At 41.9% G+C, this 27900-nt stretch overlaps 1 protein-coding gene across 1 annotated transcript; it reads right to left on the bottom strand.

The window, feature by feature from the left end:
- TDRD5 (tudor domain containing 5) lies at nt 1-27659 on the bottom strand. Its single transcript, XM_035123127.2, has 16 exons — nt 27428-27659; nt 25883-26305; nt 22815-23014; nt 19541-19624; nt 18732-18788; nt 17793-17946; nt 15549-15700; nt 13203-13423; nt 11641-11853; nt 10293-10359; nt 9293-9493; nt 7246-7407; nt 4421-4639; nt 2887-2976; nt 1368-1539; nt 1-245 (listed from the first exon to the last, which is right to left on the bottom strand). The coding sequence occupies exons 1-16, from the start codon at nt 27657-27659 to the stop codon at nt 1-3; spliced, it is 2892 nt and encodes a 963-aa protein (XP_034979018.2).
- Nucleotides 27660-27900: the final 241 nt, after the last annotated feature.

The following is a 27900-nucleotide window of genomic DNA, read 5'->3' as shown; positions in this document are numbered from 1 at the left end:
TCATATCATCATCTTCTTAAGGTGAAAGGAGAAAAAGCCACCAGATGTAGCTAAGCGTGCTGAGGCTCCAAGGGCTACACTAGGGCTGCAAGCGACACAGGATGCCGGGGAACCCTGAAGTTTGGCAGTGAACACCAAGGCATTGTGACCTGTGCCCCCTTGGTTAGGCCAGCTGTTAGCGGTATACAGGGTTATTACTTGGGTCCTGGAGGCGTCATCCAACTTCCTCTCCGAAGGAACATTTCCTGCACAGCAAAGAGAGAAAAAGTGACCTTGGGCTATGTAGTTCACAGGATCTAGATTCGGCTCTCTGATCTGGCAAATCAGCAGGGAAATTCCATGGGCCAAGTCACACTTTAATAGTATGCGCTTAGGTTCTGCTTTCCCATGGTTTCTCCTCACATCTCTCCGATAATGTCTGCCGTTTAGAACCACATGGGAGTGGCAACTTATGTGCCTCCCTGACAAGAGAATACAGGGCTGGCTACAAGACATTTTGGAACCTGAGGCAAAGCACAAAATGGCACTCCCCCCACCCCCGGCCATGGAAGAAGGGGCGAATGAAGATCTACATCAGGAATAAACATCTAGATCGGGATCTGCTGCTCCTGCAGATCCTGCCACCTAAAGCGGTTTCCTCACTTTGCCTCAGGCCAGCCTTGACTGAAGAAAAACTGTACTGGGCCATGAACAATGTAGTCCCATCCCCACTTTTTATTTCACTTGTTAGTCACACTACACAAAAACATCTCAAAGTTACTTAACAGATAGAGGAAAATAAAAACCGATAAAATCAACTTTAAAAAACGAAGTTAAAAACAATATACAATACAAAATTCCTAAAATGCTCACTCAATGATACAGTAAGAAGGGCAAGTCCTACCCCACCCCCACTAAAAGATGAGCAGCACAGTAGAGGCTAATTTAGGCACCAAAAGCCTGAGTAAGTCGAAATGTCTTAGGTGGGTACCTAAAAACCGACAGTGAGGATGCCAGGCAGGCACATTTTTATTGGAATACTGTGAAACTGAACCACGGGAAGCAGCTCCCATGTGGGTGCAGTAATGCATCAACTGTGCCTCGATATGAGCTGCAGGATCCTCCCACATCGTTTCAGTAGGATATGCTGTGCACAAGCAAGCATTCAAGGCACTTAGGCAGTAAGGGTTCCACACTTCTCTTTCTGCTGCAACTTTAATGAGGTGTCCATTTCTCCACTCAGTCTCCAAGTGGGACTCTGCACAGACATTCTTAGGACTTGCAGTTTAATGTCAATAGAGTAGTAAGGATACTACTTAAAACGGGATTAATAGACGTAGCCGGATTATGCACTCGAACAGTTTTTGCTTTAAGCAGCCCACAAGTACCGTGTATGGCAGATGGTGATGGAAGTGGTTGGGAACCGTAGCCAGATAATTTGTTCAGATCCAAATCTAATTTGTTCTCCTCTGCTGATTGCTTGGGATGGACAATGGAGATGTAAAACTCTTGCAGCGTTTGTGACAAAGAATCAGTTGTAGCTCCAAGAGTGTTTCTTGCCTGTAGTCAAATGGACAGGGAAGAAACCTGATTTAGGGCAAAAGTAAACCCATGTGACCCATGCCACTGTCACAGGCCACTGAAAGGAACTGAGAGTTTATTTTCCTTCATACACAAACAGTCAGTTCCAGTTTGCTTTTCCATGGGGCAAACAGCAGTAATGTGACAGAAGCTTGTCATCAGGGCCAGATAAGTTGTCAAGGTAAACAAATGCTGAATCAGGCTGCTAGCACAATTAATAAATAAAAGTTCAAAAGGGCTGGAAAATCCCAACTACCTTGCAGCAGGCAAGATGGGACTGGGGGGAGCCTCCTCCCACAGAATGGGACCAAGCACAAAGCCATTTTCATAGCCTTGCCTTTCAAGCTAGTGGGAAAAGTAACCCACTCCTGGATAGGTAAAGGTAAAGGGACTCCTGACCATTAGGTCCAGTCGCGGACAACTCCGAGGTTACAGCACTCATCTCGCTTTACTGGGTGAGGGAGAGGACGTTTGTCCGCAGACAGTTTTTCCGGGTCACACGGAAACGCCATTTACCTTCCCACCGGAGCGGTACCTATTTATCTACTTGCACTTTGATGTGCTTTCGAACTGCTAGGTTGGCAGGAGCAGGACCGAGCAACGGGAGCTCACCCCGTCATGGGGATTCAAACCACTGACCTTCTGATCAGCAAGCCCTAGGCTCTGTGGTTTAGACCACAGCGCCACCCGCGTCCCCCACTCCTGGTTAACTACCACCATTAAAGGAGACAGATAAGAAGAGGCTGAAAATGCAAGATCAACAACACAGCTAGCATTCTGGAGCAATGAAATAGTTGTGCAGGCTCAAAAGCCACACCTCTGATCTTGGAAAACCTCCCCTAGAATGTTAGCAGAGGACTCACAGGTTCTTTTCTTGGAAGCAATGATGCTTTCAGAAGGGGTGGAGGAAATGTTTATGCCATGCTCTTGGAAGGGATGGGCAACCACTGGAGGGCAGGGCCAGAGGTGAAACTGAACAAATGAAAATACTGTATTTGTGCACTGAGCTAGTTTCCACATGCACTTCTCTCTAGCCTCCATCCAGGGAAACAAGAGGAATGATCAGAGTTCAAGGACACATGCTAGCCAGGCAATAACACTCAACATGTGAAGCAGTCAGATAAAGTGAAAGATAAAGCAGACTTGCAGGTCCCCATTAGATCCCTGGGTTCTCCACAAGCACTCCAAGATTCAACAAATATGTAGGGTCTGACAATATAACTTGAGTCATGCAACCATGCATGCCATCCTAATAATGGAATTCATCTGTACTACTTTAAAGCCGGAAATCAAGTTTACAAGGTAAGCCAACGGAAATGACTTTACCTCCATTCTTCCAGATGACTCCACTTTTCTGTTCAGGGGTTCCAGACTCGGATAGTTTGTTCTCTCAACGGGAATGGAAATATCCACATTCTGCAAAAAAAATGTGTTACACATTTTGTAAGCAAAAGGGCTCCCCCCAAAGTGATGCTCATTGACAGTAAAAGCAAGAGAGGGGGTAATTTGAACATAGTTCAGAAAATGTACTGGCAGGAAAAAAGTTGTTAGGATAACTAAAATTAAGGAAAAAAGAACTTTAATTTATAATGGGAGTTAATTTATAGTGGGAGTTAATTTATAGTGGGAGTAGTTCGCAGTCTCTTGGAAGTTGGACACCCCTGCTCTAAATAAATTACTAGCATGGTTTAGGTATTTCCTGCGCCCTGCCCCCACCCTGTGAACTCTTCTTTGTTTTCAACAGATCCTAGGCAGACAATGCCATGCCAGCTCAATGAAGAACTGGAAACGGAAAACTAACTTAATCCACTTAAGACAGAAATACTGGAGTTTTTGGTTTTTTTTAAAAAAGTATTTGCATTAAATTTTATCCATATAACCTAAATAACTCCATGAGACAAACACATAAAAAACTAAAACAACCAAACCAAGGCTGACATGGGAAGTTACATTCACAAGAAATCAGAACTATTGTTGAAGGGTGGGGGAAGTTGGAGCAGGAAGATACAGCCAGTCATGGATGGGACTGTAACCCTTACCCGTGACAAGACATAGGTTTTGCAGCCTTGGGATACTTCTTGATCCAGTGCAGATGACAGCAGGAAGTAGGAGTGCTTTTCACCAACTTTTCCTACTGTGCCCTTTCCACATTTATGGAATATAAGGCTATCAATGGCTGTTAGGGTTGAAGTTTGTGGCCCATCTCCAGTATCAGAGGCAGTATGCTACCATCCTCATATCCTGCTTATGGGCTGGAATAGACACACCTTTGCTGGGTATGCTGGATTAGATATGCCTTTCCAGCAGGGCTGCTTTCAACAAGAAACTAGACCTGGCCACATCCACACTTTATAATCAGTTATCCACACTCTGATCTACTGGCTCTCAGAAACTCAATTTTAATGGAAGTCTTCTAGAAGGCGGGGCCTTTTTAATGATGGTACCAGTTTTATGAAACATCCTCCCAAAGGAGGACTGCCAAGACCTGACCCTGTACACCTTCAGGTGAAAGCCTGACTCTTTTGGAAAGGCATTTGGCTAAAGCTTAAATTACTTGTGATATATCTGCTGTGTAGCCTTATGTTTGTTCCTGGGGTCTGATGCTTTTGCTTTATTCATTTTTGTATTTGACGCTTTATAGTTTTCAGTTTTTATGTCAGCCAATTTAAGTTTTTTCCTGAAGGAAGGATATAAATTTTTAAATAAATAAATCTATTATGCTGGAGAGCATTGCCTCTGGTCTCAGACTTTGGGATAATAAACGGGCTAGAAAGATGGCTAAGGGATATGAAAAGGCTTTGCAACTTCACCAACAACCCACCTGACCATTTCCCTCCCATCAACACTAAACAACCACCACCTGTTGTGTCAATTCCTGGCTGTGCTGAGTCTCCTCCTCATTCCCTTCATCACTCGAAGAATGGCGGGGAAACACTGCATTGTCAGGGGACAAAGTATCGCCATTTTCCTCTTCTTCATAATGCTTGGGAGGCGTCCAGTTCTCATCCCAGATCTCGTTGCACATACATACTGGCTCGAGGAGTGGCATCTCAGGGTCTGAGCGTGAGTCTGCTGTACCCTAGAAAATGATTCAGGGCCAAGTTACAGTACCATCAACTTTTAAAAGGAATATGTTTATTCATCATGCTTTGTTTTAAACAATTCACTGGCTGATAAAACAAAACTGTCTGCTAGAAGGAAAAGAGGGAGGTAGCAAGGCAGCCAGCCAGTCCTTTTAAAGTTACTCACTCCCATCTTTTCGAATCTCACCGGGCCACATGAGTTGCTGTAGGACTCCCAAGAGGTACTCTCCTCACCAGCAATATTGGCCACCCCACAAAGCCACTTCCACCCTGAAGAGGAGGTGGGGTTGCGGGCATGGCACGACCCAGCCACGCACGCAGGGTTGGGGTACCCAGCCTCTGAGCGATAGGTGAATTTCCCGCCAGCCCTGCCTGCAGGCTGGCCAATCCGGCCGGCCTGGAGGCATGTCCTGCAATTCTTAAGCAGGAGCACGGGCGGGAAATCCCCCCTTTGTCCCGCTCACCAGCTGCATCAGTTTTCCCCGCCCAACCACCCTTTAGGTCTTCTCTCTTGACCTTGCTATGGACCTCGGTTGGTTGCCGTTGAGGGGCCTGGTAGGAATTTTTTCCAATTGGCAAACTGGCACTGGCCATTTGGTTTTTCACCTACCTCATAGCAAAACGTCACAACTATTGGTTTGGGCGGTTAGGTATTGGAATATTAATGCTGAAGGCAAGAGGAGGGGAGGTAGTGCCATCACCTGCCCCCCAAAATGGGAGTGGTATTCCGTTAAAGGATTCTGGGGGCGTGGCCCTGCTCGAAGCCCATGGAGGCTAGGGCCTAAGGCATGCCCCTGTTGGTGACCCCAGGGAGAGTTCCACGTCGATGTGCATCACTGGGCTCCTTGGCTGGTCGTTAACCCTTCCCAGACTACCAACACACGGGTAGGGGTCAGATATAGCCAGTTAAGGACCAATGCCTAAGCCAATACTGCTCAACATCCGTAAGCAATGAAGTTGTGGCCTTTTCTGCCCATTAACCTCAATTGATGTCTCATGTGTCCTTTACTTCCACCGGGGTGGGGGTGGGACATTGCCATGCAAAACAGCTGCCGGCATCAAGAGGCTTGATTCACCACACACCCCTTTACACTGCAGTGTAAAGGTAAAGGGACCCCTGACCATTAGGTCCAGTCGTGACGGGGTTGCGCGCTCATCTCGCATTATTGGCCGAGGGAGCCGGCGTACAGCTTCCAGGTCATGTGGCCAGCATGACAAAGCCGCTTCTGGCAAACCAGAGCAGCACATGGAAACGCTGTTTACCTTCCCGCTGTAGCGGTTCCTATTTATCTACTTGCATTTTTTGACGTGCTTTCGAACTGCTAGGTTGGCAGGAGCTGGGACCAAGCAACGGGAGCTCACCCCGTCACAGGGATTCGAACCGCTGACCTTCTGATCAGCAAGCCCTAGGCTCAGTGGTTTAGCCCACAGCGCCACCTGGGTCCCGTACACTGCAGTGTAGTTTAAATTAAATGTTAGTGGGATCAGGTTGTCCTAATTAAATCCTTGTTTAAACAAATAAATAAATGGAAGGTATTTGATGAGGTCTCCAAATGAAACTAGAATGGCATCTAGGATCAAAGCGATTCCCTTACCCATATTATGAACTAATGGGTCTTGGAGACTCTTTCCCTGTTACTTTACTCATGTACTTATTTTAACTGCTTGGATATACTTCAACAGATGCAACATCAATGCTTCTTTAATTAATTTTTTTAATGTATCTGTGCATTTCTGAAATTAAAGATAAACAAAATCACCCTTATATTCATATTCAAAGCTTTAAAAGGCAGAAAACTAGGGGGGGGGCAGAATCCTCAACACAGTACAGAATTATGTTCTGTATCATTAAGGAATTATTTTAAACAGTATGTGGAAAATATTTAGGTGAGATTCTTAAGGATCCATCCCACCCCCCATCATCTGCTGGTACATCTTGAATTTTTAGCATAACAGCAATCAAAACTAAACACAATTTTCATTTATTCATTCACTTATAAGGCTTATTAGGATAAATCAAAACTTTCCCCTCTAAAGTAACTTCAACCCCTATTGAAGTAACCTACAATATCAAAAGTATTGGCAGCCATCAAGAAATCCAACAGGAGCAGCAGGGTGGTATGTCCCCACTGGCCTCTTGATATGCCACCAGGATCTTAAATTAGTCTGGACCGATTTTCAAAATTAACTGAATCGGTTCTGCCTCTCCACCTGGCCTGGCAGGCTTCACAAGGACTGCCGCCGCCCAGCAGAGAGTACTGCTTCTTATTTTAAATTCCTTTTAAAAAAAATTTAAGGTTTTAACTGTTTTTAGCTGGGTTGACTGACAACCTATGCCCTTTCAGAATGTGTTGAGGTTATTGGGTGGTTGTTGTTGTTTTTATTTTGAATCTTGTGGTTTAACATACTGATTTTATCCTGTGAACCGCCCTGAGAGCTGCGGGTATAGGGTATATAAACAACAAGTTTTTTAAAAAAATTAAAAGTTGCATTCACAAGGTTTGAGTTTTCTGGCATAGGAGAGGTTAGAAGAGTTAAAGACAGGAAGAGAATACTAGATTGGGGTGGGGATGGGGGGACAGAAAAACTCAAAAATCTCCACCTGGGAAAGCACTTTATTATAGCAAGACCCTGAATCTGGTACTTCTGGAAGGTCACAAAGAGGTTCCTGCTTAAGCAAGGGCGTTTCTGCTTTCGTCGAACCAGACTGCTGCTCTGGACCGGGTTTCAGATACAATGTGGAAAACCATGGCTCTCTGAAATTCTGTTAAAGGCAGGAGAATGAAGAATTTTATTTATTTAATAAATTTGTATACAGTTTAAAGAAAAACTCTTACCAAAGTAGTTTACAAGTCATTTGCCAATGCAATGTTAAGATACCGTAATATGAAACCAAAAACTCATATGCAGTACAGTATTTCAAAACATTACTAAAAGTCAAGAGGACCAACACTAAGAAATGTTTTGCACCTGCCAGCTTGATTCTGAAACCTAGAAAAAGCAAACCAGGGTTTCCAGGTGCTTGCTTACTCTCATTTTCTATCTCCTTACAACTTTGGCTGCTGGAATCAATGGCAACTGAGTCCTTATTCTTTCTATGTAGCATGCCTCTCCCCACAATCTAGATCAACTGTGTATTTTCTGCCCCTGAAAAAAATAAAAGTTTTGTTGCAGATTGATTCTGCATTATCTCAGTGTTTCCTTTTGAAAAAAAGATGTAGACAGTCCTGGCAATAGGTAGGTGGGTATGTACTTGGTATAACTTTGTGGATTATACCAAAATCACAATTGCCACTTCTTTATTTCTTTATCTGGGGCATGTGCAGGAAGGAAAAGGCATGGCTGGGTTCAAATGCCTATCAAGTAACCACACCTATCCTTGTGGATGGTAGGATCTAGAATCAATCTAGACTGAAAGCAGCATGCTGAAGACACACACGAGCAATTCTGGATCCAGAAAAGCTGCTTTTTTGTGCTACAAACAGGTGTACGCAGCCTTAGTTTCATAAACTCACTAGAGTTAGATTTCATTTAACCTGGCCGTGTAAGATGGTGAAAGCTTTCCGGGAAACAATTTATAATGAACTGGGGGGGGGGGTGTTGAAGATATATTTTATAAAGAGACCAGAAGCTTTTATTCTGACCAAGAGGTACCAAAATATCAGAAAAAACTATTTATGTATGCAATGACAGATGCCAAGATAATATATGCACAGAAATGGAAAGAGGAAATAGTTCCAACCAAGGACGACTGGTAGATAAAACTGATGGAATATGTGGAGACGGCCAAACTTACAGGAAGAAATCAGGAAGAGAAAAAACTAATAAAGATTGGGGAGCATTTATTGACTATTTAAAATGTTACTGTAAACAACTTAAACCTTTAGCAGGGTTAACTTAAAATGAACAGTAAAGAATACGTAAGGAAATTTTACAGGAAACAAACAATTGAGGCATTTTGTGGATATGCAGAAGTAGAGATAAATCAAAAGAACCACGAATGGGGTGGGGGAAAGTTGATTTGGTCTTATTTTGGGGTTTGTTAATTTGTATGTATTGTTGCAAAATGAAAAGCGATAAATAAAATTCATTTTTCAAAATATTTAACAACCTAGAAATTAACTAAAAATAACTAGTTTTTTTAAAAAATGTAATAATGCAATTGAATTAAATATTATAATAATAATCCTGTGGGCTTTTTTAGAATCACAGAATCAATCATAGAGTTGGAAGAGACCACAAGGGCCATCCAGTCCAACCCCCTGCCAAGCAGGAAACACCATCAAAGCATTCCTGACAGATGGCTGTCAAGTCAGTGACAGATTTCGGTCACTGATTTTTAGCAAACCTATAAGCATCAAACTATGTTTCCACATGTTTTCACATGGTGCTCTCTTAGAAAAAAAAAAGCATGCCATGTCATTCTTTTTATCACCCTTCCACAGACTTAATATTTAGTGTGCATTCTGACAGATACAAACATTTTTTTGGTTTGGTTTAGTTAGCACTAAAAAGACTTGAGACATCCCCATCCCCCCTCAGTTTTCAATGGGTCATTATCACAAATCAGTTTGAGAACCTCATGCCCTTAAAATATACTTATCCATTTTAACCTTCCCTTAGTGCCCCCTGCAAATATTTGCCCTCACCTTGAAAGGAAAGTTTTCTCTGCAGATTAATGCATGGCCCTTTAATCTCAGTGCATTGTGCAAGTAGATATCTTCGTCAGAGCTGGTGTCACAGAGGAAGAGGTAAAGGATTCCATCTATGTATTCATCTACAACTCCCACAAGCAGCTTCAGACCACACAACCTTTGGAATTCAAGTATGTCACTGGCGGTCCAATTGTTCTTGATAAAGAAAGGATAAGGTACAAAATCAAGCAGAGTTGAAAAACTAATTTCATTTGCTCTGCACATCAGATTCTATTTGATTAGTCTTGATACATTCAAATTGCTTTTCATGTTCTTCTTTTGTATCTCGATTTCCCCCCAAAATATCATTTCAAATCTTATTTCTTATCTTTACTTCCCAAAACATAGCTATACATTTGTCTTATTCACTTATTCTTTGAGCTATTCCACCTTCTGAACTTTAAAATTCTGTTCTTATCATTGCTCTTAATCCTTCATGACTCTTCTTCCTCCCTAACATCTTGTAATATACAGATATAACTGACAAGTATACCCTTGGTTGCTCCTTACAGGCCAAATAATATGCAACAAGGTAGTTCAGTTGATTAGGACATGGTGCTAATAATGCAAAGGTTGCAGGTTCAATTCCCATGTGGGAAAGCTGCATATTCCTGTATTGCAGTGGGTTGGACTAAATGATCCTCAGGGTCCCTTCCAATTCTATGATTCACTCATCCACTAGATGTAGGGCGTGAAGAGAAGCAGTCTCAGCAAATACCTAACCATTATGAGATTTCCATCCGTATTTGCCAAAGCTTGAGCACTTTTTGGATGCAACATAAAAATGCTACAACATTGGTAAAAAATGTGCCGTAAACAAATGAACACATACGTTATTTTAAAACAAGAAGAGAAAACAAAAGCCATTTTATTTTTAAGTTGTTCCCAAACATTTAGGATAAGGTTAGCTGAAAAAATAATACATACATACATACATACATGCATGCATACATACCTCTGTAGGTCTCACCCAAGCTAAGGAACAAGGAATTGCTTGAGCAGGAAGCCTTGCATAACAAGACCTGCAACAAGAACAAGGTTCAGCACATGCAGGTAATTCAGAGGGCCACTTTTGACTTGCTGCCCCAAGCCAAGTAGTCTTGCATCAAACTGGATTATGAACAAAGCACTGACATTTGGCATTTCCCACAAAAGAAAGTAAGCAAGACTTAGTCCACACCAAGGTGGATTTTATTTAAATCACGATTTAAATCACTAGTCAGTAAGACTTGATTTAAATAGTGTGTGTTTTTACAGAAAGACTTATTCTTGCTGGTATCACCTTAACATTTACAACTAGAGGAAGGTTTCATTTTTTGTATAATAAATTTTCAGAGAAGTTTTTACATTTATATCAAAAAATTACTGATTTGGTTATACTATTAGAAATACATAGATAATTATGAAATTATTGTGAGGGTTCATAAGTTAACTGTTTATATTTGGACAACTTTTCTGCTATACTTTATTGTAAGGAGAAAAATAATCATTTCCTTAGGTAGGGGGTCTACCTAGAGCCGGCCCTGAGCATTGTTCTAGTGATATAGTGTAGTACAACCTCTAAGTCTGCATCCCTACCTTTCTCTTGAAAAGGCTAGGAATTAAACAGGGTGGGAAGGATGGTAAAAGCAGGAATGGTCTTTAGGAGGTAGGAGCAGGAAGGACAATGAGGAAATTGTAGCCCAAATAAATCTTAGCCTTTCTTACTGCCTTAAATGATGTTTAGCATGATGTTTCATACTATGAAGATGCACTGGACAGAACAAGACTATTAAAGCCTATCCATTTGATGGGTTCTCAGATGTTATTTTACTGTTTCTGACAGAGGACAAGTCAGTTTTGAAAGAACTTTGGATTTTAGGTATGAGATGACAAGATGTGGGAACTGATACGTAAGTGCTACCTTTGAAATCAGCCTTGGATGGTGGGGGGAGTAGGCAGACAGGGAGACAGAGAAAGTGAAAAGAACGTTGAGTGAATGGACTTGTGTGTGAGAGGAAGGATGTGTGCATGAGATTTGCATATGAGAGCATAAGAGTCAGCTCTGCTGAATGAAGTCAATGACCCTTCTAATGAGCATCCTGTTCTTGCAGTGGCCACCTAGAAGCTTTTGAGAAGTCTGCAAGCAGGACCTGAGTGCAGCAACTCATATCCAGGAGCAGAGTGCCTCTGAAAATGGAGGCAGAACATAATTTTATCCTCCATTAATTTTTCTGAGAGTAAGAGTAGAAGAGAAAGAGGTCTCACCATCCACCAGTTTTCAGCCCATAAAGCATTCCCTACCTAGCACGCGATTTACTTACTTCAGAAACCTCAGTGAGGATTTCTGGGCAGTCCCCGTATTTCCAAAGTCCGGGTAAAACACTTCCACTTCCTGGTCATTGAGCACTCGATGAATGATAACTCTGTACCACCATTTGTCTTCCGAATTTCTTATACAACAAAGCTGACCAGAATTGATTGAGGCTTCGGGCATGATGTATCGGTCAGCTACATGTTTACTAGAATAGCATCGTCTGAAATACAGGATCCAAGTAGGTCACTAACAGTATAATCCTATGTCTAAGTAGCAGACATTTAAAGTCTTAAAAAAACTTTTGAGTCTCAGATATCCCTATACCATTATTAATCTGCATTGAGATCTGCAAGAGAAGTCATCCCTGTGGTCCTGTTGATGGGACAAGTACACCATACAGTGACCAGAGATAGGGTCTTTTCTGTGGTGGCACCTTGGCTATAGAACTCCTGAGACACAACTGGCATAGAAACAGATCCAGTAGCAGATGACAGGGTGGGGACACTTGTGAATTGTGGGGGTTGGACTAAATATTTTTTTATTATTTATTTATTTATTTATTTATTTATTTATTTATTTATACATACCCCACCCATCTGGCTAGGTTTCCCCAGCCACTCTGGGTGGCTCCCAACCGAATGTTAAAAACACAATACAGCATTAAACACTTCCCTAAACAGGGCTGCCTTCAGATGTCTTTTAAAAGTAAGAAAGTTGCTTATTTCCTTGACATCTGATGGGAGGGTGTTCCACAGGGCGGGTGCTACTACCGAGAAGGCCCTTTGCCAGGTTCCTTGTAACTTCACTTCTCACAATGAGGAAATTGCCAGAAGGCCCTCAGCGCTGGACCTCAGTGTCTGGGCTGAACGATGGGGGTGGAAATGCTCTTTCAGGTATACAGGAACGAGGCCATTTAGGTCAGCACATTCTTCTTCTTCTACCTCTACAATTTCATGATTCTATGATTCATCTGATGTTCAGTTGCTTATGTCACTGTTGCACTCTGGCAGATAGGTAAAGGGGCAAGGGGGCTGTAGTGAAAACACTAGTGTTTGCACTGCACTGACTTTGTCCCTCCTCTTCCCTGCCTGAGTGTGCAGAGCAATGAGGACAACTGGAGGACAGGTGAACACTGACTCTTCCTCTGATTACATAGACTGCTTGGGTGGCAGCTGAAAATGCATCTATTCACCCAGGCGTTTGGAGGGGATTGACAAGATGGCACCAACCCAAAGAGATCTGGGAAACTTCATTGGTTGGACGCTTTAAACATCTGCTTAAAACCCATTTGTTTGTTCAGACCTATTTTGATGTTTAGGAGGGTTTTCTGTCCGGTTGATTATCATGCTCCTTCAATAAAATAAAATACGAAAACCATGCACACTGAAATGTATACATCAAATGCCCTTCCCAAGAAACAGGGTAAATTTTTTGCACATGAGTTTCAACAGACCACAAGCACACCCGATACCAAACTGGGTTCTCTTTTTCCCTGCAATCCTAGCTCATATACAACGAAAAGCCCAGACATCTCCACCACGTGGCAGAAATGGTTAAGTTCATCCTTACCTCATCTCCATCATCATGTCTTCTAACTTCTCAGAAGTTTCTGCACTGTAGAGTCGGACATAGAACTGTGAAGGAGAGACAATGCGTTCCACAAATAGTCCCACTAAAGCACTGGTGTCCAGCTGGGGAAGGCTATAAAGGCTTCTGTCCTGGACAGCATCTGGTGGGATTTCATTTTCCATGATCTCTTGAATAATGTGAGTATCCTCCATACGCAGGTGCTGCAAACATACCGGTAAAAGAAAGTCATTCTGATCCAAGCAGTACAACAGATTCATCCAGGACACTCAAGAGATTTCCAGGGCTGGAAAATCCCAGGTACTTGACTACACAGGAATCCAAAATGCTTTCCTAGTCTTCCAAGTCTCCATCCCAACAGCAATGAGTCTGGATGCCCTAACATGCAACAAAAAGTGCCACACAGACAGCCCTTACTCCTTACATCCCCTCCTGGTTTTCCATAACCTCAGTGAATAATTCCTTGATGACATGGTTCTGCTGAAACATCAAAGCCTCTCTTGCTCACATTTTCCTCACTTACTTACGTGTTTACATACTTATATTCCATTTTCCCAGGCAAAAACACTGCAAAGCAACTTTAAATATCACCAAACTAATATAAACACAATGTAAATGAACATTCATAAAACAATTTTAAAATGCAAACCAGACAGATTTTTGAAAAACAAACAAAGGTGGGAGAGACAGAGGTAGGGAAAAATCCTAATTGTGGGGGGTGGGGCTATGGTTGAATATAGCCTGGAAACTTCTGTTACTTCAGAATTTGGTTGATAGAAAGCTAATTGAGATTGTATGAAATTAGTGTATCACACCAATGCTTTGTCGTCTTCACTGGCTCACAGACTATTCCCAGACCCAATTGAAGGTGCTGGACCTTTAAGGGTACCTGAAGCACCCTTACTCGCAACACATGCCTACCAACCTAGATTTAGAGATATTCTCAGAAGTCCTACCCCAAATGAGATGTGATACTTGGCTACATCTCAGTGGTAGTACTCACTGTAGAATTATCTTCCCAGGGAACCTCACCTAAAACCTACTGACAAAATGTGCATTCTTAAACTATATTGTACTTTTGGTTTTTAATTTTAATTTTTGTTGTTGTTGTGAGTTGCCTTGAGCACATAAATTGCAGGATGGCTTGCAAATTCTGTTAGCAAGTACAGTGGTACCTCATGTTGTGAACGGGATCCATTCCAGCATCCCGTTCACAACATGAAAAGGCCACAACATGAAGCGCCGCATCTGCACATGCACGTGATGCAATGTGGCGCTTCCATGCATGTGCAAAGCGTGATTTAGTACTTCTACGCATGCGCACAGGTTACGGACACGCCGAATCTGGAAGTAACCCGTTCCGGGACTTCCAGGTTCGGCGCGTCTGTAACCTGAAAGAAAAGACGCAACATGAAGCGGACATATCACTAGGTATGACTGTAATAATTAAATAAACAAAGCTAGTATATTAAACAATAAACCAAATTTTAATTTTGCTGGTTAAAGGAAAACCTTAAATCTAATTTTGGTAACAAGTGAATAAATATTTGTTTTCTGTTGGGGATAATTCAGACTGAAATTCCCAGGTGTCAAAAAAAGGTTATTTATGTATGCCATTGCTGCGGCCCATGTTTTGTTAGCCTCAAAATGGAAAACGAGTGAGTTCCCAACTAAAGAAGAATGGAAACTGAAGTTGACAGAATATGTACAACTCGCAGACTTAACATATAGAATAAGAGAACAAGAAGAGCATATGTTTAAAGAAGATTGGAAAACGTTTATTGAATATATGGGAAAGAATTGTGTACAGCTGAAAACGCTGGCAGCATTAAGAGAAATCCAACAATGTAAGTAAGTTTTGATGGATGCAATAATGGAATAGTGAAAGGTATAGTTTCTGTAAAATATGCAGGGATTTATGATACCGTATGTAAAATGAACCAGGGAAAGAGAAGAAGTCGCATCTCTGATATCTTAAAGAGGTAAAATGAGTATGTTAAATTGTAAAACAGAAAAATTAATAAAAAAATATTTTAAACTTTTAAGATATGATTTTTGAATTGTTAATATTTGTCCTTGTGAGCTGTGAATTGTGTTATATTATTTGTGGTTTGTACAAGTCCGCAGTTTTATTTGATTTGTTTTGTTGTGTTTTATGATGGGCGTAAAGCCGAATAAACATCTTTGCTTGCTTCCTTGCTTGCTTGCTATATACAACAACTGATTTCAAAATAAAATAAATACAATCCACTGTTAGTTGTCTCTTGATATCTATCCAACTGTTGTAAAATATGACGCTACTTGTTAACCACGGCAATGTCACCCTACCGGTGTCGTCATCTTCGTTACTACACTAAGTTTCACATCTGGAGCCTTAGACTCCTCCAGAGGAAAATTCCAGCTGAGCGGCTCATGCACATCCGGCATCTCTTCATGTGCTAAAGAGTCACGCTGGGCAATCTTATCACTTGCATGCTCATCTGTAGGAACAACAGATACTTATGTTTAGCAACAACAGAAACTTGTGTTTAGAAGGCAAACACACAACCTTCATTTTAAAAAGTCTGAATTGGCAGTTCCCAAAGTTCAAGCACAAAGGAGGAAGTTTTCATTCAAGAATCATACATCACAGAGGCAAGGCCAAACTACACATGACAATAGTTATATGTTTTAAAGAAACATGCTTCACCTGCCATTTTCACACCTGTGGAAAACCAACCAGAGTGCCCAATTGGAATAGGCTCCCATTCTGAATCAGGGTCCTGGCCTGCTTTTCTGCTCAAAACTTCCCCTACTTGGCTGCTATTCCCCCCTAAAGAAAAAAGGGGGGGAAAGTGTGTTAAATTCAAAAATAAAAGCAGCCTATTAAGCATGCATACTTAATGCATTTTCACACATCACAGGAAATTAGGAAGGATCTAATAAGAGGGAGGGAGGCATCTGAAGACCATCTCAGAGCCTGCTCAGCTGGACATTCCCCTGACCTGTGAAAAGAGCCTTGATACGAACATAGGAAACTGCCATATACTGAGTCCATCTACTTGGTCCATCTAGCTCAGTATTGCCCACACTGCAACTGATTGTGGTTCTCTTGGATTTCCCTTCTTTCCCAACCCTACCTGGAGATGCCAGAGACTGATCCTGGGACCTTCTGCTTGCAAGGCAGATGCTCTACCACTGAGCTATGCCCCTTCTCTGCTTTGATAACTCTGATATGTTGATATTGTTTAGTGCAATTTTTAAAAATATAGTTTAATGTTTCTTGGGATCCACCTTGGAAGGATCTGTAAGATGGAAAAGTAAAACAAGGTGCAATCTGCCATCCTTTCTGAGGGCTAAAAGTACAAGCTGCAACCATGGTTCACCTTTGTTTCACCCCTGCCAAATATTCTGGAGCAGATCATCCCACTTATAAGGACACTATTATCCTGAGCACACTCAGCCAAGGAGGACACACAGCTGGTGGTTTAATTCCTTATTGACAAAAGCATGCACTTACAACAGCCCCTAGGGTGCACAAAATGCACACACACAACACTTCTGGCCTCTACATAGCTGGCATCAACTTTTTCAGGCTTGTGCCCCAGTTGAACAACTACAAGAACTCGGGCCAGAAAGGATAATTTCAAAAAATCTTCACAAAGTTTTATTCAGGATAACTTCCAGTGAACATCAACATCAGGACAAGGCCCTGTTTCGATGATTCTTCATCAGCTGGAATGTAAAAGTTAACATAAATCTTTGTAATGATTCATCGAAACAGGGCCTTGTCCTGATGTTTCTGGCCAGAGTTCTTGTAATTTTTCGTTTACTTCTGAACTTACCAAGAACTCCAATTTCTACTGTACTCCAGTTGAACAACTGGCACATTACTGGGACACACACACAGGCTTAAGCACCCTCATCAGACAGAGTGCACGCAAGCAACTGGCGACTTCCTGGTGAGGCGGTAGCCTGGGTAATTAATTTAAGGAAACAAAGGAAGGGGCTCTGTGTCATACAGAAAATGGGTGGAGGCCCCTTCCTCAACTCGTGGGTAGTTAGAAGGACAAAGGCAGAGTGGAGAGTGTTAAGTCATGTGAGACAGAAGCTAGAACAGTGGTGTCCAAACTTTTTTCAAAGAGGGCCAGATTTGATGGTGAAGGACTGTGAGGGCCGACCAAAGTTGTTATCCTTTTTTTAGGATTGACATTGTTGAGCTTTTTGTATGATTTTTACCCCAAACTGCATTACGCCCCAAAAATGGAGTTTGGACATGCCTGAGCTAAACCACATGTTATAAAGACACCACAATCTCCACTGTGCCTCATTCCAAGGAAACCGAACCTTGGTAAGCACCTGAAACCCCTGGAATCTCACACTACTTGGAAACTGGGATGGCATGCAACAATATATTGTGTGCCAAGGGGGAAACAATAGGGGCCTATCAACACACCTTTGGTATGTATTATAGTCTATTGCAAATTTGCTTTATCAAATGGCATGGGTTAAGCAGTTTGTTTATTTGTTTGTTTGAACCCAATCCAACCTGCCACCTTGGAAGTATCTGCAAATGCAGTGTTCCCCACTTACCATCTCTTAAGCGCTGTGACTCAATGTCAAAGATGCGCCAGTCTTGTTCCCCTTCTTTGCATTCAATATGGAGAACATCACTAAGGGCACCAACCAGTTCCATCAGGTTTAAGAAACCTAGTTTCTTTACTGCCAGTATTTCTTTAAAATGTAGCTAGATGTAAAGAAAATCTGATTAATCCAAGCAAAAAGGACGTCCTGCAATATTATTCCTTTGGAATTGCAATAGCTATACTAAAAGCAATAAAAATAGGTACTTTTTGGAAGCTAAAATACTGGTCAAAAAGGAAATGGGTGGGCAACGGGTGGGGTGGAGAAAAGGGAAAATATTGAATTCAAACTTTTCGTAGGAAATCTCTTTGAATCTGGTCTATAAAAACTGGAAAGCATCTCCATTTTCACCCAGAGAATATAACCCAGTAAAATTTCCTGTCTGTTTTGTTCACTTTTGGTCTATGCTGAACAGTATTTTAGCCTACTAAATTGAAATTAGAATAATATATTTTTGATTATCTAAGCAAAAGAAAAGGAAGATTAGAAGAACTTCCCTCATCCCACCCCCAAAAGTAGAGTAAGATTACAGGGAGGCAACAATAAAACCAAACCAGGAGCTTTTTCTGCTGAGGGCCACATACCCTTAGAGGTAACCTGTTAAGGGCGGAACCATCACTTTCCCCCCTGGTCCCCTTCTTCCCACCACCCGTTACCTACAAGACCAAAGGCTATATAATATTAAGTCTAGGGCTGTAGATTGTGCACTAATGTGCTGAACCATGATTTAGAAGAGTGTGCATGAGCTGGAACGAGCCCAAGCAAACTGTGGTCTAGCATGCTGAGCTATTGTCTGTCTCTCTGACTCAGGCTTCAATATTTGTTTCAGTAGAAACATACACAGAAAAGGACAAGAGCAAAAGCAACTTCTGAAAGGAGGAAACATACCTCAAATTCACCAGGTAACTTAGAAATAAGCAATCCTTCGGGATGCTGCACTACAATCTAAATTACAAACAACATAAAGTCAACAATTAGTTGTCATGCAGTCTAAACAGCCGATAAGAATGTTGTGCATGAAACAAACATTTACAACAATACAGAATACCCCCTAACTAGCCACTTATCTTGCATCTAAGAAAACATTTGCAAAATAAAAGTATACAGGCACAAAAGTTTATTTTTCTATACACAGCTACTGTAAATGCAATATGATTTCCCTTTTTTTTTTCTTTAAAACACCCAGGACTCAGCTAGACTGTTTTTTTAAAAAAGTGATTATACCGGTATGTGTTGTACGTGTGATATAACATTGTGACACCAGATGGCGATGTGGAGTCCCATTTTTCTCTACCTGTTTTCCGTTTAAATTTAAACTTTAAACCTTTACAATTTTAAATTGTTAAACTTTAAACTGAAACGCTTCTTTGATGTGTCTAGATCCAGCCCAAGTTTTCTGGAATATAAGATGTCAAGGAGAGGGGCACACAGGCTGGGTTTTAAGATGATTAATTCAGACATTCTTCCTTCGTTTTCAATCCTGATTTGCAAAGTAAGCACAAGCCAGTCTGCCAGTTCAGACAAGTGGTCAAATCATCATATGCCTCACACCAGGAAAAATGTGGGCAGCATGGCAAGAAATATGTGTCTAAGGCTCCTCAAAGGCTTCTTTGCATAGTTTTAATTAATGACATGTCTAAAACAATCCTTTGCCTTAAAAAAAATCAACCTAAGTTCCTTAAATTGTGAACACTTACAGTTTTTATTTTTTCCTTAAGTTCTGAGCTGATTGTCCCTCCAGGTCCTTTCTGGGAAAGTGCTATCTGCATCTCCTTCTCTAGCTTTGAGAAACAGATTCCACAGATATGAAAAAAGTGAGAGGGAAAGCTAGTGCATACAAATTGGCATTCATTCATATGAATGTGGCATTTACATTGGAAACTTCACACTGAAAGTTGTGAACACTACGCAACAATCACTTGAGATATATTAATGGTAGATTACATATCAAGATTACATGATAGGATTGGTACAAATATTGTAAGTAAGTTCCATTTTTTAAAAGCAGCAGGTTGAATCTTTACACACACACCCCTTTGGTGCCCTCTTCTTCCTGCTCACCCTCACACAGCCTGACCTCTCACCTACATCTAAAATATACATAATATTGTATATCTACCAGGAATGACATAATTGGACAAAATAGTTCCCAATACACTCAACCTTTTCAGTAATTTCTAAGCATCCGAAAACTGGAGGAACCGACTTTTAACAACAGCTTCTGTTTAGTGATAACCCTGTCCTCCTCTGCAGGAGGCCAAAGGAAAAAAAAGTTATGCACCCAATTCAAGGTGCTCACATTAGTGTTTAAAGCCCTAAACAATTCAGTCCAGATACCTGAAAGACCACCTCATTCCCTACAGAATCTCGGGTAAGACTGGCAGAGGGGTCACTCTTCGTTGCTCCATCGCCCTCAGGAGCGAGCGAGCGAGAAGGTGGTTCAGTAGAGGGCATTTTCCATGGCAGCCCGAGCTGTGAAATTCACTCCTCACAGAGGTGCATCTGGCACCTTCATTATATGACTTCTAGGGAATGCTGAAGATTTTTACCCTGCCTTTCCAAAGTTGAGAGGTATATTTTTAGGTTCCACATTATTTCTGTGGTTTTAAGTTGTTTTCACCTGTTTGTAATACTAGGTTGTAATGATGCAACCAGCCTTGGGACCTTAGGTGGAGGGCAGGTAATAAATAATAATAAGGTGCCCTCAACCACCAAACCCAGTTCGTTTCTGAGCATCTTCCCAGTACGTTTCTGAGCACAATTCAGAGTGTTGGTGCTAACCTTTAAAGCCCTAAATGGCCTCGGTCCAGTATACCTGAAGGAGCGTCTCCACCCCCATCGTTCTGCCCGGACATTGAGGTCCAGTACCGAGGGCCTTCTGGTAGTTCCCTCGTTGCGAGAAGCCAAGTTGCAGGGAACCAGGCAGAGGGCCTTCTCGGTAGTGGCGCCCGCCCTGTGGAATGCCCTCCCATCAGATGTCAAAGAGAAAAACAGCTACCAGATTTTTAGAAGACATCTGAAGGCAGCGTTGTTTAGCGCTGCTTTTAATGTTTAATCGATTATTTTATTTTTCTGTTGGAAGCCGCCCAGAGTGGCTGGGGAAACCCAGCCAGGTGGGTGGGGTATAAATAATAAACTATTATTATTATTATTATTATTATTATTAAGTGTAGTCCATGCTGCTGCTATTTCTTTTTTAAGTCACTGGACACAAGCTTACATTTTTAGTGGTATAGGGTAAGGTGGACAGGACTGCAGCAATAACTGCCGACTGAACTCCCATCCATTGATTGAGTCAGGCAAGAAGTCTTCTGCCTTGATTTTTCAAATACCTCTGCAGTTTGCAGCTGTTTTCCCCAAAAGGCAGTTCCTAGAGCTAATAATTGCAGTGAGCTATATATGGAAGAGCAATCAACTCTCCACACTATCAAGGGCACTGTGCGCTTCCAGTGTCTTCATCCTTTTATGTTCTGCCCACACAGTGCATGTAGCACAGCAGCTGTGGTTTGGAAGGGTCTAATTTGTCTGAGCAGCAAAAAGAAATAAAAATAAAAGTCTAAGTGATCCTTCAAAAAAATAAAATAATCAACACTAAGAGCATTCACTGCAGCTTAATTGTCCATTGTACTCTTCAATAAATGCCAAAATGACAAGTAATTTAACATTTGTATGGAAATGTAAGTGTTTAAATTGAAGGGGGGGCAAAAGCATTGTTACAATAGTGGTGACAAGAAAGGCAGCAGGGTTCATTTTAAAAAATTGTATAGCTATAGCTTTAGAACATTTGTTCATTAAAAGATCTATTTTAGTAATACTTATATTTTAATATAAATGCCTACACAAAGCTCTTCAGTGCTAATTAAAAGACTGGTTAACAAAAGAAAAGGTCTGGATGAAAAGCGAAGGGGTGCTGAATGGCACTAGCGTAATCTTCCAAAAGTCACTACACACATCAAAAAAACCCCTTTTTAAAAAATAAATAAACTGAACAGAAGCACCAAGGCTATCCACACCTACAGAAACTGCGCTGTTTTTTTGATCTTCCTCTGCAGTCTGAAAAATACAGAAAAACCACAGGACAGCATAACAAGTGTGCCCAGTAAAGTGAGTGAAAAAGGCACGGCAATGCCACACCAAATGTCTAGTGTGGAAGCACCCAGATCAACAAATTGTCTATGCACTCAGTGAGCATTCCTTTGGAAAACTCCTTTTTCGTCCTACGGTATTTACATTTTCCTTGCTGTGACAGTCATTTTGATTAACTGTTTGCATTTGCTGCAGAAACATATTCTGCTATTCTGCTGGGAGGTAACCATGAGAAGAGGAGCTGAGCTTCTCTCTTTCAGAGTACAGTAGCAATTCCCACTGATGGGGGAGGGGGCATGCCTGCACTATTCTGTGGTCTTCATTTTTGCTCTTTTAGATATGGCAGCTATTGTGTGTCATGACACACACACACACACACACACACACACAGACACAGACACAGACACAGACACACACACCCCAGATGCCATGTTGTATTATGCCTAGTGATGGGAGGTGAGAAAATTCTGGAGAATATTCTCTGCTAGAAAATTCTCCGGAGAATATTCTCCAAACTGTAACTTCTGTGTCGTCTTCTCAGGTGCTTTAAATGTACACACCTCATTAATCAAGAATATTCTCGAGAATTTAACATCACTAATTATGCCAAGTGCCCATGGCAGCCATTTTATGACTGGCAGGTTCCAAATATGCCCACTGGCCCAACCAAGAAGGCTGGCAACCTCTGTCCTCACCCAGCTTAAAGCAGATCTTTTCTCATCTTTAAGAACTCAGGTTTAAAATCCTTCCACAGGGACAATGTGTATTAATTAAGACACCAAACAAAATGAAATGTGTCCATACGGATTCTCATTTTCTCATAATAACTAATTAAATATTCCCTTAGTTCAGTCACCTTTGGAGTGCAATGTTTCTATTACTTACTTGTTTCATCCTGTCATCAGTTCTCACTAATGGGGTTTCCACCGGTTTCAACTCTACTACTAAAGCATCATATTCTTGGCTTGGAGATGGATTTTGATTATCCATAGGTAGGGCAGGGGTTGAAGATTTCTTCACTGCAGGTGCTGGCAGAGTAGTAGGCAAAGTCTGCTTTGTCTTATGTGATGGAATCACGGGTTTCCCTAAATAAAGCCAATAAAAGGTTTACAGCCATGATTTCACGTGACAGTTTTCCGTTTTCCCTAGGTAGGCAATGCTGGAAGGTTCACACTCATTTCCAAGAACACCTCCAAGAGCAGTGGAATCTCAATATAACCCAACAGCACAGCACAAAACCGCTTACTGTATTGTTTTATTTATCAGTTGCATGTTTGAGCAGATACAAGACGACTCACTCATCAGTTCAAGTGCACAAGGCTTAGAACAAAGATCACCATGTTGCTTAACTGACAAAGCAGAAAGGAAGAATGAGCTTAATGCAGAGCCTTCATGAATACTTAGTGTCTTTTTTTGGGGGGAGTACACCCTCTTTGAATTATGTGGTTGTACATATGAGGACATAATAACAACCACCTGTTCCTTAAAAGGTAAAGGGACCCCTGTCCATTAGGTCCAGTCGTGACTGACTCTGGGGTTGCGGCGCTCATCTCGCATTATTGGCCGAGGGAGCCGGCGTACAGCTTCCAGGTCATGTGGCCAGCATCACAAAGCCGCTTCTGGCGAAGCAGAGCAAAACACGGAAATGCCGTTTACCTTCCCGCTGTAGCGGTACCTATTTATCTACTTGCACTTTGACATGCTTTCGAAATGCTAGGTTGGCAGGAGCTGGGACCGAGCAACGGGAGCTCATCCCGTCGCAGGGATTTGAACCGCCGACCTTCTGATCGGCAAGCCCTAGGCTCTGTGGTTTAACCCACAGCGCCACCCGTGTCCCAGCGAACCATCTGTTCCTTAGCAGGTCTTAAAATTAGGTAAATACCTCAGATGAACAACATCAGATGCCGTATTACAACATGCCATGATTTATGTAATAAAAATAAAGCCAAAATGGGGGAGCTATTTGTGAAAAACTTACTGCTTCCATAGGAATTAAGGGGCTAAGTAGAAGACAGGTGCTGCTAATCAAATGTCCTTGCTTAATTGATCATCAGCAAGTGTACCCACCTCTACAAAAGCTGAAGTTTTATCAGTTTGCTGGTCTGGAGCATTCAGGTGTGTTTTAACAGAACGCCAAGGAGGAAAGACACCAGCAATGCTCCTAGAGAAGCAATAATTGCTGCCCATGAAACTGGGAAGGGTTATAAAGCCATATCCAACCAATTTTAATTCCATCATTCCACAGTGAGAAAGATTATTCAAAAGTGGAAAACATTCAAGATTGCAAGAAACTCAAGAGTTACATCTCAGAGTCTACAGGCCTTAGCATGTTAAATGTTAAAGTTCATGACAATACAATCAGAAAAAGACAGAACAAGTATGCTTTGTTTGGAAGGGTTGCCAGAAGAAAGCCTATTCTTTATAAAAAGAATATGGCAGCACGGTTTAGGTTTGCAAAGTTGCATCTGAAGAAACCACAAGACTCTGGAACAGTGTCCCTTGGGCAGACGGGACCAAAGTGGAGATTTTTGGCCCAAATGCAGTGCCACATTTGGCGAAAACCAAACTCGGCATATCAGCACAAACACCTCATATCAACTGTCAAACACAGTGGTGGAGGATTGATGATTTTAACTTGTTTTGCAACCACAGGACTTGGGAACCCTGCAATCATTGAGTCACCATGAACTTCTCTGTATACCAAAGTATTCTAGAGTCAGATGTGAGGCCATCTGCCCGACAGCTGAAGCTTGTCCGAAACTGGGTCATGCAACAGGACAAGGACCCCAAGCACGCCCACAAATCTACAACAGAATGGCTGAAAAAGAATCAAGGTGTTGCAATGGTCTAGTGTCAAAGTCCAGACCTCAACCCAATTGAAATGCCATGGCAATACCTTTAGTAAGCTGTGCATAAACAGATGCCAGCAAACCTCAATGAACTGAAGCAATGTTGTAAAGAAGAGTGGGTCAAAATTCCTCCACAACGATGTGGGAAGCTGATAAAGTCATACAGTAAACGATTACTTCAAGTTATTGCTGCTAAAGGTTGTTCTACAAGCTACTGAATCATAAGGCTTCTCCATTTTGGATTCATTTCTGTTAAATAAATCATGACATGTTGTGATATGTCATGTGTGGTTGTATTTACCTAATTTTAAGACCTGCTACGGAACAGATGATTGTTACTATGTCCTCATATGTAAAACCACGGAATTCAAAGAGGGTGTACTTCCTTCCCCCCCCCCCCAATGACGGTATTTCACCATGGTTTTCAGTTTCAAATGCTACTGAAAATATTTGGCAATTTGGTCATAATTTTGCACTAACAAAGCCAAGCTCTCTGAACCTCAGACCATAACCTTTTTCCAAGTTTACTCTACTTACTGGCACCTGGGACAAAAACAAATCAATTGTCTACCTATAGAAGTGAGCACATAATTTATTTGTAGATTCTTGTCCACAACTGTGTGCAATCTGCAGTTGGGTGCAAAATTCTACATGAATAGTAGACATTAAGATTTTTTTAATAGAAGTGCACCATCTTTGCATCACCCCACTATTCCCACTCTCATGCTTGGCTGCTGTCTGAGAAAGAGCAAGACAGAGCACATGCTCTCAGAAGGGAATTAACTCTACCCACTGCTACTCATCTTCCAGTACCAGTTGGGTTTCTCAAAGTTCCTTTATTTGTGATCCCATCTCTTACAGCCATACTACTCCTTGAGAGGGACACTTATCTACACGTTGGGGCAGAAGAAGTTTGTATGTTTAATGTAGAGAGGTACCATAAGGCTGCAAGGTAGTATTGGGTAAAGCAAACAGAATTGTAGAGTTGGAAGGGGTCCCAAGGGTCATCTAGTCCAACTTGCAATGCAGGAATCTCAACTAAATGAAGGTGCCAAATAAGAGCTATTTTCTCCTAGAGCTGAATTTAAGCAAACATAAACTTACACTCTGGCAACTTTTCTGGATTTTTCTTGCTTGAGGGCTTTAGCGTCAACAAGGAGCCTGCCCTTGTCTGTACAACTGTGATGATATCTGAAGCTGCATTCAGCACTTCTAACATAGAGAAGAAGCCAAAACGCATAAATTCAAACTTCCGTCCAAAGTGCCGACTAAAGGCTTTGTCAAAATCTGAAAGCAGGACAGGTGAAGATCTCAGCAGCTCCTTCAGTTCACTTTTTACCACAGCTGGCAGAGTAGGAGGAACCCGACCCCGCCGGGGCAGAGAAATTCGGGGGGGCTGAGGCAGACCAGAACAAGATCTGGCTTGAAAAGAGAAATTTGGCTTTCCCCTGGAAAAATATGGTTTTGATTTGCTTTTCTGTCTGGCAACCAAGCTTGCAATCAACTCAGTGGACTCATCTGGAATAGCTAAAAGACAGGAGAAGTCCATATGGTTAAAGTTGCATGTTGACACAGAAAATTACCATTCTCTCCTCTCCTCTCCTCCTCCCTTTTTCTTGCCATCCTCTTACAAGAAAATGGTACTGCCAAAGGAACACAGCTAGTATCATAATACTAGTACACAGTATTTGTAGATTTGCAAGCATAGGTATTTTCCCAGCTGTTCAGACCAGAAGATCCTCCTTTCCCTAGGATATTAGAGCTCCCACACCTCTCAATTTAATCTCATGTACAACCCTCCATTTCTATACTTACTTCCCTGCTTACCAACATCAAGGCAACCCAATCACCCACCCCAGCCTACAGTATTTGTGTTTTATGTATGTGAAGGGAAACACCCACAACCATAAATTCTGTTGAAGATGTCGCATGGTGTGCTTTCTCCTGGAGTGCTGGCTCGTTAGGTAGACATTATACATCAAACATGACACACACACACACACACCCAAAAAAATTCTATATACATAGAATTGAAAGTAGCCAGGATGTCTTAGGCTACGTTATGTCCAAATCTGTACCTTATATTTGTTGTGGGAATAGCTTAATTCTGTTAACCCTGTGAGTGAAGTCTAAGTGCATTATACCCTGCAACATAAACACATTAAAAAATACTTACATGCAGATTTCATCTTTTTAGGTTTAAAAACTGGTTCATATTTAAACCATGTTTGGGGAATGTGTCACCATGACACAATACTGCAGAAGAATTGGCATTATTGTAAAACAAACCGCACTCTGCTGGGAAATGCAAGGTAATGCCCTTGACCAGGCATCCCCAACTGTGGCCCTCCAGATGTTTTGGCCTACAACTCCCATGATCCCTAGCTAAGAGGACCAGTGGTCAGGGATGATGGGAATTGTAGTCCAAAACATCTGGAGGGCCGAAGTTTGGGGATGCCTGCCCTTGACTGCTTTGTGTTCGGAGGGACCACAAAAATCAAACTACAGGACATATTTACAATAGGCAGCTCTATGGCCAAGTTCCATTCTTTCTTGAACCACCCAGCCTAAACTCCCTGTATGCCTGTCAAACATTATTCCCCAAGTTATTGGCATTCCCTGCTCTTGCCAGACTAATCCAAAACCCACCTCTGAGGACAGTATTGCCATTTCCACTAGGGCAGATGCTAACAACATCTGGCATATCCATCACCAGCTCCATGACAGAACGGTAACCCAGGGCACGAAACGGAAGTGGCTCTCCTATCATCGACTTGTATTCTTTGTTTAACTCAATAGGGGTGAGGCCTTCCTTGACGGGTGTCAGCAGAGACCTCACTACCTTCTTCATCGAGTTCATCAGGCGTTCTTGATCGGACATGTTGACACTGGGGGAGGAGAGAAGGAAGTGGTAAAGGACAAAGAAATACTGCTTTTGGTGATAACAGGCTTCATAACCATCAGATAACTTTACTGCGAGGTGGACAAGGGAGAACACAGTACACAAACTTAAAAAGATACAGTACATAGTGCTTTTGCCTTGGAAACCCAGGGGATCTGGACTTCCAGTCTACTGCGCTGGTGGAGAGGCGCAGAAACCTCAAGCTCCGAGGTTTCTGGCA

This window comes from Zootoca vivipara, chromosome 7 (assembly GCF_963506605.1).
Source record: "Zootoca vivipara chromosome 7, rZooViv1.1, whole genome shotgun sequence".
Lineage (NCBI taxonomy): Eukaryota > Metazoa > Chordata > Lepidosauria > Squamata > Lacertidae > Zootoca > Zootoca vivipara.
Note: the sequence above shows the minus strand (reverse complement) of the source record. Positions and strands in the feature narration are given on the sequence as shown.